Genomic DNA, 12,143 nt, shown 5'->3' on the forward strand with positions numbered 1-12,143 from the left:
TATATAATTATAAAATTAATAAAAAAAAACAACCCAAATAAATGTAAGTTTCTTTTCTTTTTTTTCCCCCCCTTAACATACAATCTAAAAGAAATCTTCTCAAATTCATTTTAGGAATAGATAACCTTCAACTCTCTTCTGTATATGCATTTCTAAACAAAACAATCCTGCTTTGCTGTTAGGGCCTGTTGTCTGTTTAAATGTGTAAATGTCTTTTACCTTTTTTTTAATTTGTTTTATTTGTTGTCAGGAAAATGGGAACTGTAACTAGAGGGCAAAATGCACATTTCAGCAATGCATACAAGGGGAACAATTTATTCCCATAAAGGCTATGAAAACACTCTGTTCCCCAATATCTATAAAATGTCCTGTTTCACAGTTCTAATTAATTAACTTTATTAACTTGGAACAGAAAGGAGGCAACTAATAAAAAGAAAAGTACCGGTCCAAGATTGGGTCTATATAACTTCTTATAAAGGCAAAAGATCTAATAGTGTATTTTATAATGCACAATATATAAATAGCAACAACCTATGCCCAAATTAACTCATAGTGCATCATAAGTTTAAAGGAGAAACCACACAAAGCAACTTTTTTTCTTTTAGTGCAAGAAGTTTATTTTCTGATGAGAAATTCACAGCAGCAATGCCTCTATTTTTATATAATATATTTTTTAAAAAAGAAAATTACTTATTAAAGCCTGCCTGTAAAAGTTATTGGTGATTGTATAGTTTATAAAATCTGCAATATTGTTGGCTCTTGACGTCCAAAAAAAAAAATAAAAATGCAGTTGGGAAACTACAAAAATTTTGCACCACAGCCATGATTAAAAGCTAAAAAAAGTTTTCCAGAACATATATAGAAATTCAGCAGCAAAAACTGATATAAGATATATTCATTTTATATAAATGCATCTGCACTGTGTACAAGTTAAGTCATACATTCTTCATACATTATATATTTGAAATGGGCTTAATATGCTTTACTGTTTAGAAGAACCTAATCAATCTGAATTCAGCAATGATTATATAATGTGTCTAGTAGTCATTTTACATGTCTGTTTCAGATTTCTGATGTTACAATGAATGTAGTAACTACATAACTACAGAAATAATTTAGACACATATAAATACAGACATACATGCATGTGTACAGCAAGAGTTATATATAATTCAGTCTCTCTTTCCAACTATAGTAGAATGGATTGTAAAAAAAAAAAAGCATTAAGCATATTAAAGTTTTGCACAGGGTCTCAAAACATACAGCAAAAGCATTGCAAGTATGAATTTTAGATAAAATTGTGATTTACTTTGAAATGCATAGCTACATAATGCCAGTTATACAAAAGTAATGCATTTTTAAAAGTGTAGCAGCCAAGCATAGTATGGCATTAAAGTTTGCTTAATTGTTTTTATCAACTGAATTTATAAAGCTCGAAGTCTTGCTAGTAGGGCCTCCACTTCAGGAAGTGATTCAGTTTTAGAAACAGAGCCAGGAAGCTCCATTTCCTTTTCTTTGGTGCCTCCTATGTTACAGGTCTCCTTCTTTCCCAAATCCTTGATCCTCACAGTGGATGAATGAGTGTCTTGATTATAATTAAGTTCCTTGACAACAGGAGTCCTGGTTGAGTTGTGACTGAGTTTGTGATGGGAATGGGAGCCTTCCACCAATTGCTTCTTCTGGTTCTCTATAATTTAGGAGGAAAACAACATAAAACTTACAATTTAGGAAAGAATTATTAAGGACTGTGCAAAAAAAAAAAAAAAGTTCAAAAACAGTCTCAAACCTGTTCTTCTCATTGATTAAGTACCATAAATAGATAAAGGTAAAAGATGGATGCTTGTAACAGAAAAAAAAAAAAAGATCTTGTTCTTTTTTACAATCCATTTACTTAAGATGTACCTATATCTAAAAAGGAAAACCACTTTACTAGAATTATTTTTCCCCCATAGTATTTGTTTTAGTAATAGTTAAAACAAAAAAACAAAACAAAACATAAAATCAATGCTGTTTTGCACACAAAATCAAAGTTGAAAATTTAACTAAAGTCTTCTGGATTCCTTTGACAGATAACAGATAAGGCAAATATAGTGTTAAAATCTGAAAGCATAATTAACAATTTTTTTGTCACTATTTAATTGTGAAAGAAAATCTATTTTCTTTCCTTTTTGATAAATTATTAGTAAGTGAGAATGATCTTGACTTATCCCACCATCATTAGGAATCTGTTATAGTATCTAATGATGAACAGTTATTGGCTTTTCCAAAGAGTACTAAACATATTACCACCCTCCTCAAAATTAAATGACTTAAATTTTATAGTCTTATGAGTGATTCTTCTCTTAGATTTGAAACTTAAAAAAAAAAAAAAAAAAAAAAAAAAAAAAAGAGGAACACTCAATATTCATGTAACCTTGAACGGGGTTTGAAAATGGCTTCAACAAACTTGACATGACATTTAAAGTTTTTTGGTTATTCGGTGAAAGATGTTCCATTATCCCAATAATAATGACTTTGGAGCACAGGCAGTCACTCATGACAGTGTGTTTTATGTGAGTGCTGAAAATTCCAACTGAAAACAGCTTGTACATTAAAAGGTGGCTGCTGAAGATATTTACTGCACTGTCATTTCCTGACCAGGGGCGCCTAGTGATGGATGAGTATTTTACACACTTTCTTGGACAATCTCAATGAATTTCAGAAGTATGATCACCTTTTAACTGTTGGAAGAAAATAAATACCCTTTTCCTATCTTCTTCTATATCAGATGGACAATTGTTACCCAAAAATTAAAATCTAATACAGCAGTAATTTTCGCTTAGGGCAGTTGTATAAACTATGTTTGTAAAAGCAAAAATATAATTAATAGTATTTTATTTTTTTCCAATTACATGTAAAGATAGTTTTCAACATTCATTTTTTAAAGATTTTGAGCCCCAAATTTTTCTTTCCCTTCCCCTTCCACAAGACAGCAAGCAATCTGATGCACACCATACATGTACAATCTTATTAAACATATTTCCATATTAGTCCTGTTGTGAAAGAAGAATCAGAACAAATGGGGAGAAAAAACAAAAAAACATTAAAAAAGTGAAAATAATATGCTTCGATCTGCATTTAGTCTTCACAATTTTTTCTTTGGATGTGATGGCATTTTCTATCACAAGTCTTTTGGAATTGTTCGTGGATTGTATTGCTGAGAAAGGCTAAAAGTCTATCATACTTGCATGTCTATCATAGTTGGTCATCACACAATGTTGCTGTTATTGCATACAATGTTCTCTTGGTTCAAAAGCAATAATATAGATAATAATCGTGACTCTTCCCATAACCAAGATGTTTAGGTTTACAAGACCAAATAAAATATATGCATAATTTAACATAAACAAAGTATATGGTATAGGGGAGAAAGTACAGGATTAGGAGTCAGAAGACCTAGGTTAATCCTAGCTTTGCTACTTACTATAACTATGACCTTGGGCAAAAATAACTTAACCTCTCTAGGCCAGTTTTCTCAAACCTAAAATAAAGGTATTGAAGAGTTGATCTTTCAGGGCATTTCCAATTTCAAAATCCTATGATCCTATAATTAACTCTAGACTGTTTAGTCACCTTGATGCTATTTGCTGAATGCTGATCAAATTTTTGTTGGTAATACCATCATAGATATGCAGGAAGACAGGCACTGGATCTGCTATTTTTTTTTGCTACAGAAAATTCCAAGGTGAAGAAACTCACTGTACCAATATAAGTTGGTACCATCTTTATATTTTAGAGTCTTAGGGAGTTGCTTGAAATGCATAGATTACTTAGAGGTGTAAGCCCACTGACATTTAATGTGTCAGAAGTGAACTCAGATCTTCCTGGCTTTAAAGATACTTCTCTATCTACCACACCTCTGGACAAAGTTTAACAAGTTAACTCTGCTATTTGGAGTCTCTGGTAAAATGTTAGATGGGGAAGATGAGGTTAAAGATCCTGGCTAAAATAATGTCTGCATAATTTGTAATGATCAGATATCTTAATTATCATTCCTATCTGTCATTGTTAGCAAGGAAAAACTCAGAGTTGCCTGTACATAAAGAAATAAGAAGTTAATAACCTCTATTAAAATGTGATGACAACCATTACACATGCTTTAATTTAATCTCTTTTAAAATCAAGCTGCCTGGATTCACATACTGAATGCTCATTTTGACCAGGGCTCTTACAAGAATACTATTTTTATAATTAGCAAAATCTTATGTTTTCCTAAATCTTTTTTTCAAAATATATTTAACAGAAAAACCACATAACTCATGAGATTAGACATGCTAGAGTTCAGTAGATTCCTTAAGTATGTTTCTTTCTTGGGGAGGATAATTCTCTATGGGAAGGGGTAGGAAGAAAATGGAATTGATTTATCCCCTTCTAGCTCAACTGACAAATCATACAAAAAAAAAAAAAAAAAAAAAAAGGGGGGCAAATAACAAAAGCAATTAGGTGTCAATATATCAAAATGAGTGCAAAAACATGTCCGTGACCTGTCATCATAACCCTTTATAGAATATGAAAAGATGTACATAATGGATTAGAAAGAAAGAGTGACATTGGCTGGTCACAGAATGGCCATACCCTAATGCCCTTAAAAAAATGTAGGTTTTCCATGATATTAGAACAAGGTAGTAGGTCTGTGGAGTGTGAATCCTACATTTCTACCAAAGGTCAGCAAGGTCAGGAGGGAATTTTTTCTTTTCTTCCTTATCAGCCATGACAATTATACAATTAACTTCTAACCTAGTAAGAAATTCTGATAGGCAGGAGAGAGATACACCCATAAAATCTGCGACAAGTAGTTTCAAGTAGTTTGACCTCTGACAGAACAGAAGACAGCTTACCAAGGCTCTAAGAGAGAATAAGCATTTCAGAATTAAGTTCTCAGGAGTAGAGACTCACTATACTCAAGAGGGAGTAACATGAAACACTTGGAGGAGGGAAATAATATTAAACAGTTAGGTGCCATAATAAATAATTATGCTGGATCTGGAGTCAGCAAAACCTGAGTAGAAATCTAAGCCTAAGACTTTTACTAGTTGTATGACCTTAGGGAAGCCACTTAAAGTCTTAGCTTCAGTTTCTTTATCTTTAAAATGGGGCTATAAAAACAAATACTTTCCAAAGTTGTTGTGAAGATAAAATGAGAGAATATTTGTCAATCTTAAAGTGCTGTGTGAATTCTAGTTATAATTGTTATTACTATTATTATGTTGAACCCGAGGTGTAAGGTGTGTTGAAGGAAAATTAGCACCTGTGGGGTAAAGGTTGCTTTCCACCTTTGGTGTCCATCTGATCCACCTAACTCACACTTGTAGCTCCAAGAAGCTGTGGCATCCACAGTGGCCACACCCTAGTAAACCATTCAGACAGGCAGGCTAAACCAGGTTGAGGATAACCAAGGGTCTCCGATGTTTTGGTGAGTTGGAGGGGGGGGGGGCATGTAAAGACTTCTCCTGGTGGAATGGGCAGAAGAGAACAAATTGAACAAGTAGCCATGAAGGCAGGTGAAGCAGGTGTTGTGGAGAGCTTGGAGCTTGGTTAGACATTGACGACACCAAGGTCATCCACTGCATCTTGAGTCATCACCAGTCATCCTGATAGGGCAGAGCCCTGAAACTGTCCTGACTTTGGGGTAGAAGCTTGAGAGGCTCTCCTTGAAAGGGAGAGGCCCTCATGGGGGAGGCCTGCCTCAGGGAATCAAAATGGTTTCATTCTGTTATCTTGGTGGGACTAATTGAGTCCAGGACCACTCCTACTTAGATCAAACTTAAATAATCTCATTTAACTGGAGATCTAAATTTCTATCAATTCCAAAGATTGGCTCAGGACAATTCTCAGTAAATGGTCCCATTCTACTGGAAATCTAGGCCTGAGGGGAGTAATCTCATTCAATTGAAACTTCAGTCTCAAATCTCTTTTAAAAGAGCGACATTAGGGTTCATTTCTCTGCAGAGGACCTAAAAAGCAGGAACATGCCAGGCCAAGGGACCTCTCCTTGGCATAGCTGCTTTCAAGGACCCTCTACCTGCTGAGAAGATATTCTCTTCTCAGGGTTAACTCCTCTTTATCTTTCTGCCAGGATTTCTCTATACCCCTTGTTTATATTTCTGCCAGGACTCTTCTGCTAGACTTTTACTTTTCTGTCAGGATCCCTACCCTGTCCTGAACCTCATCATTTGGTTCCTTGATCCAGGAAGTGAGGGGAATTGAAGAGATTACAAACATCAATCCTGCCACTGAATAGTGGTGGTTCTGGAAGGGAATGAGACTGGTGACTTCATGCAACTCTGCCTCACTTAAATCCAATTTATGCAGGAATCAATATTGACCCCTGAGATATTGGAGATATAAGTTGCATTGGCCACCTAGTCCCATTGCATATGCTTTATTACAAATATGTGCTGAACTTATATGCATTCTTTCCAAGGATGTCTAGTCTAGTTGAGAGAGACAAAGAGAGACAGACAGCAACAGGGAGACAGAGAGAGAGAAAGAGAAAGAAAGAGACAGAGACAGACAGAGACAGACAGAGACAGAGAGATTGCAATCACATCTCATATTTAGAATTTAGAGAGGATTGTTTACTACCTATGCTTATTATTCCAGCTTAGTTAAAGCCTTTGCTTTGAATTATCTGTGTCTACTAGCTATGGTGGCTCACAAATCCAGAGTATCTTTGAATATGGAAGTCACTTTCTTCCCAATCATGAGTAAGGGTTAGGAATATTTCAGAAAATGGGGTGCTACAGGATTAATTTTGTTATAATTTAATTTTAATGAGAAGTCTAAAGAGTCTCATCATTTTAGACTGTTATAAACACAAATTAGTATTTTAAGGTATATGTGTGTGAAGATTAACTCTTAAAAAACAATTTTTGGGGGAAAGCAAAGTTAATCAGAATTGATAACATGGGATAGAAGACCAAATGTTAAATGTATATTTGAATGAATAAAGGCTATAGCAAGATAGTTCTCCCCTGCCTTTATCCCTGTCCCACCCCCCCTGCCCCCCCAACTCAAATATCATCTGAAACTCTTCCTATGGAAGGTGTTACCTTTCCTGAAATGTTATTTAGATGCTTTGACTGCTATGATTTTCTGCTAACAGCATCAGTTAAGAGGTGAAGTGCCATTTTTATTAACAATAAAGGCTTATATTAATACTAAAGGTTTATATAGCACCTTTACTTAGAAGCATTTACTATACTTTAAATCATTGCAACCATTATTTTACAGATAGAAATGGGAAAGCAAAAAAGGCTAAGTGACTTGCCTAGAATGCCATAGAATAAATCGGTGGTACAATAAAGACACTATCTCTGAAAGGTATCTTAAAAGAAATTTATAAATAATTTCACAAAGAAATGTTCTAAATAATGTAACACTGTTGAGTTTAAGTAACATATTTATAGTTCAAAATTATTGACCGAAACACTTAATTTTCCTAATATTATATAAAGAATATATAAAACTAGCTATAGAAACAGAACTAAGAGGAAATAATTTGCCCAATGTCATAACACATATCAAAAGTCATCCTTTGACTTCTAAGCTGGCATTTTAGACCACCAGTTTAGTAGTTTTCAAAGGGTAATGTTGATCTTTTGTTTGTTTAACTTCAGGACTACTGGTCTTAGATCAGTAGCTGCCTGAAGCTGATACAAATTAAATGGCCCCAATAACTATTTTGGATGATTTCCTATAGTGAATTCCTGGAATTACCTGAACCTAATGTTCTATGAACATATTTTGTAAACACCTGCACCTTAGAATGTAGTCTCCCTAATATAGAATTTAACTTTATTATACATAATTTATGAATAGTCATTCTATTTTGAGTCTAACATTTTTATAAACTACATTTCAACAGTTCTCACAGTTGGATAATGTTCCAAATAAAGTTGATTAATGAAATACATAAAAGGAGAGTTTCGGTGTAAAATTCTTCCTTATCAACCACAAGATTAACCCTGTTAAATTTTCTTAAGTATTTTTCAGAATAGGATGAATTGGATAGCAGATATTTGCTGAATGCCTGTGGTATATACATCATTGTATATGAAACTAAAATGGAAAGAAAAAATTAATGCTAATCTTAATCCTATTGCAGATCTCTCATATGGTTCCTGGTACCAACCCAACTAACACAACTCAGACATCAGAATAGCTTTGTAACCAAAATCTCTCCCCTTCCCCCAGTGTTCCCGTATCTAGTTTTTCAATCACCATAGCAGAAGGTTGTGTATTCTGAGGCTGTGACTGACTGATAAGTAAGTCTTTGCTACCTCTTATTTTTCATTTTGTGGTGAGCGTGAGATATACAGAATGAGCAAGCCAGGATGGGTTATAAGTACATTATCTTTTCCCCAAAAGTTAGCTATTTCTTGGAAGCTTCTTTATTTTTGTCAAGAGGACCTGTTTTCAATGTCACAGATTCTCAATTTTATTGTTATAGTTTACTCCTCACTCAAAACAAACTGCTCTCTTCAAAGTTACAAATACCCTTTTCATTGCCAAAACTGATGGTCTTTTCTCAGTTCATGTCTTTCTTGACCTCTCTGTAGCATTTTATCCTGTTGACCACGCTCTCTTCCTGTATACTCTCATCTTTGAAATGTTTTGATTTTTCTCTCTAGGTTCTTTTCCTACCTTAACAGTGGGTGTATCCAAAAGCTTTGTTCAGGGTCCTCCTCCCTTCTCTATATACTTTCTCATTTTGTACTTCTTTAGCTCCTCAGGATTAATTTTCATCTCTATGTTGACTCTTAGATCTATATAACCAACCCTCTTCTATCCTGAGTGTCAATCCCATATTACCAACTGCATTTTGGACATCACAAACTTGATGTCCTAGTGATGAGATTCTGAGTAACCTGGTAGGGTTAACAGAGAAATCCTGAAGTACTGATAAAATTACTCCTTGAAGCAAGTAGGGGAGGGCACTGATGGGGATCAGGCCAATCTTACACCATTCTCTGCCTCTCCACCTTCTATGTTCAGTCACTTATGTCAAAACCCTGATATTAAATTTCCTCTATAAATCTGTTCATGGCCCACACTATCTTTGCTGAACCCATTTGGCTTAAGCCCTACAACAGCACTCAGTCTCCTGGTGTCTTTTCTGTCACATCTCCCCCATGCTCCCTGATGTCTCTCCTTTCATCCCTCATCACACCTCATGGTGTGTTTCTTCTTATAGATAACTAACTCTTTTTAGGGCGCTAAAACTCCTCTAGCCTGTCAGTTAAGAACATACTCCCACTTCATTGTTTATTCCTTCTCCTGGTTAATTGTGAGTTCCATTAGGGAATTTATCTTTTCCATTGCTAATTATTAAAATCCCTTTCCTTGTTAGCTGCTTTCCCAACTCTATTTCAAATTTACCATTCCCAGTTTCTCTTCATTTTGTCTATTACCTCTTCTAAATAAACCTACCTTTTGCCAGAGAGAATGGCCCTTGTTAATTCATCACATGACTAAACCCCAATATTTGGTGACTGAACATTAATGTCATCATTTGGTTAGGAACTGCCTTCCTAAATCCCACCATTTGGTGCCAAAATTGCTCTCAATTACACCACTAAAAGCAACTTAAATTCATCATATTCAAAAAAGAATTCATTATCTTTCCCCCGAAATGATCCTATCCTATTGAAGACTCAATTATTTTTGTAGTCATTCAATTTGGCAACCCAGGTGCTATGTTTGATTTCTCCTCTCTCACTCAACACATCTAATTTCTCATTTCTACCTCTGTAACATCTCCAGCACTGATCTCCTTTCTACTCACATGGCCAATATTCCAGTACAGGTTGTTTAGACTCTTATTTGGTTCATTTCCTTCAAGTTTCTGTCATTCTTCAACACACATATACTCATGTGCATGCACACACACACACACACACACACACACACACACACACACACACACATACACATGCCCCTTTACGTAGTTATAGTGATTTTCATAAGCATATATTGCTCAGTAAACTCCAGTGCTTCCTATTGACTTGAGAATATTATTTTACATTTTTCTTTAAAATTTTCTAATTTTTTTTGCAGTTTGCATAAATAAATTCACTACCATAATTATTAATATGGTGGTACATGTAGATAAATTGTAAATATACATGTAATAGAGTCATGTGTTCAAAGACTTTTTCCTGTATAAAAAAGTTTGGAGACCCCCTGATTTTAGTGCAGAAAGCAGGATAAACACATAGATAAAAGAATTAGAAATACTTACAAAGAAAGAAACATACATACAAATGAAGTGATTTAATTTCTTTGGGTCTTGATAGCTTCATTTATAAATGATGTGGTTAGACTGGATGTCCAACTTTATTCTAATACTCTATTTCTATAATTTTGACAACATAGTACATTACAGAAGACATGAAGGAGTGAAAATGGACCCTGGTGGGGTTAATTAAATTAACGATTAATCTTAATAAATTTTGAATGAAAGAGGTTGATTCACTCAGAAAAAAAGAAGTACTTCTCTGGCTGATAAGAACATAAAGAGGCTGATATTAGAAAATTGGAGGCAAGAGAGAACAAGCAAATTTTTAGATGAAGTGAGCTTGTATAAGAGTGCTAGTTATTTTTAATTTTCCCTTTGCCAGTTACAAAGAAAGAATTTTTGTTTTAGAGGAGCTAATGATAAGAGACCAATTAGGCCCATAAAAGTCACTTTTTATACATCAAGTTGGATGTGGAAAAAAATCTCAATTATTCTTCTTTCCTCCATTTGGAATATGCTTAAATGCTCCCCTCCAATCAAACAATACCTATGAAAAGTATCTCCTTGTGGAATAAGTGTATCTAATAGAAATGGAGGCTAGTGGCCTGTGCCCCTGTCAAAATTTAAGTTTGGAGAGCCTACTTGGTCTGGGTATTAGAAAGCCAGCAAGGAAATCGGGAAGGTTAAGTTCTAGGCCCTGCCTCAGGCACCTACTAGTTGTGTACTTAACTTTTCAGTTTCCCAGACAACTCTAGTTAACACTAGAGATTGGTGACCCATCTGCTTTGGTAGAGGGAACTCCATACCAGTGATATCATATATCTGCACCAAGACAAAACAAATCAAAACAAAAGAAGCTAGTAGAGAGCCTGGAACAATTTAAGCATCCTTGAAATAGAGGTGCACCAACATCTGTACACAAAGGACTCAATGTAGAAGAGGCAGAAGGAAGAAGAGGAGATCTGTTTCTTCCTGACCACTCCTACAATGTGAGATAACATGATCCTAGTCCTTAAAGCTATGTAGAGGTGTGTGGGAGTAATCACATTCCCTCTATCACCCAATTATCTTGCATTTATTGTTACATATTGTTATATATGTTCACATTATCTCCTTAAGGGAAGGGACTGTTTTATTTTTGTTTATGTAATCCCAGTAAATAGACTAAAACCTGCCACATAATTGGCACTTAATAAATGCATATTAATGATTGATAATCACTTTATCTCTTCTAAAACCTCATCAAAATAAATATTCAAAGGAAATACAAGAAATTATTTAAAGCATTCTAAGGATTAAAGGTTTTATCCATTGTTTTACATATAATTAAACTCAGTATTTTTTTTCCCTTTCTTTGATTCTAAGAAACTTTGAATGTTATCTTGGTAGAAGTATGTTTTATCTAGGATTGCTTCTATTATAAACATTCATTGGCATTTTCAGCATAGATGGGCAAAGAACTCACTGCTATTCTTAATTTCCTTTCTGTAAAGGAATAAAACAGACAACTCTGCCTAAATATAAAGAGATTCTGAGGATCTAAATGAAATACCATGAGAATAAATGCTATTTTCTTTTAAGATATAAAAATGCTTATCATTCTCCATTTTGTTCCTTGTACAATTTTTACCTCGAGAGTTGACACTAGAGTCCTCTGACAGCTTTCCAACACTGAATTGAAAACTGAAAAATTGTTAAAGCTGAACAGCCTTTTTTTTGTTTTAAGTATAGAATCTATTTCATTTAAACACAAGAAGAATTGCTTTACATTTTGTCCAGTAATGCCCCATGACTTTGGAATCCCACCTGATCCTTATTAGATAACAAGGAAAGTTGGGAGGAAAAAAAAAAAAAAACAAAACTA

The 12,143-nt window shown here is 34.4% G+C and overlaps 1 protein-coding gene across 2 annotated transcripts in view; it reads right to left on the minus strand.

Annotated features, from left to right (window-relative positions):
• Window positions 1–595: 595 nt before the first annotated feature.
• DIAPH3 (diaphanous related formin 3) overlaps window positions 596–12,143 on the minus strand; it is a 424,016-nt gene continuing 412,468 nt past the window's right edge. Inside the window, exon 28 of one of the 2 annotated variants that reach the window (XM_074299215.1) lies at window positions 596–1,687. In XM_074299215.1, the coding sequence (XP_074155316.1) occupies window positions 1,425–1,687 (263 nt within the window). In that variant the 3' untranslated portion in view covers window positions 596–1,424. The remainder of the gene's footprint in view (window positions 1,688–12,143) is intronic. The other variant, XM_074299214.1, reaches the window with a different exon arrangement.

This window comes from Sminthopsis crassicaudata, chromosome 3 (assembly GCF_048593235.1).
Source record: "Sminthopsis crassicaudata isolate SCR6 chromosome 3, ASM4859323v1, whole genome shotgun sequence".
Classification (NCBI taxonomy): domain Eukaryota; kingdom Metazoa; phylum Chordata; class Mammalia; order Dasyuromorphia; family Dasyuridae; genus Sminthopsis; species Sminthopsis crassicaudata.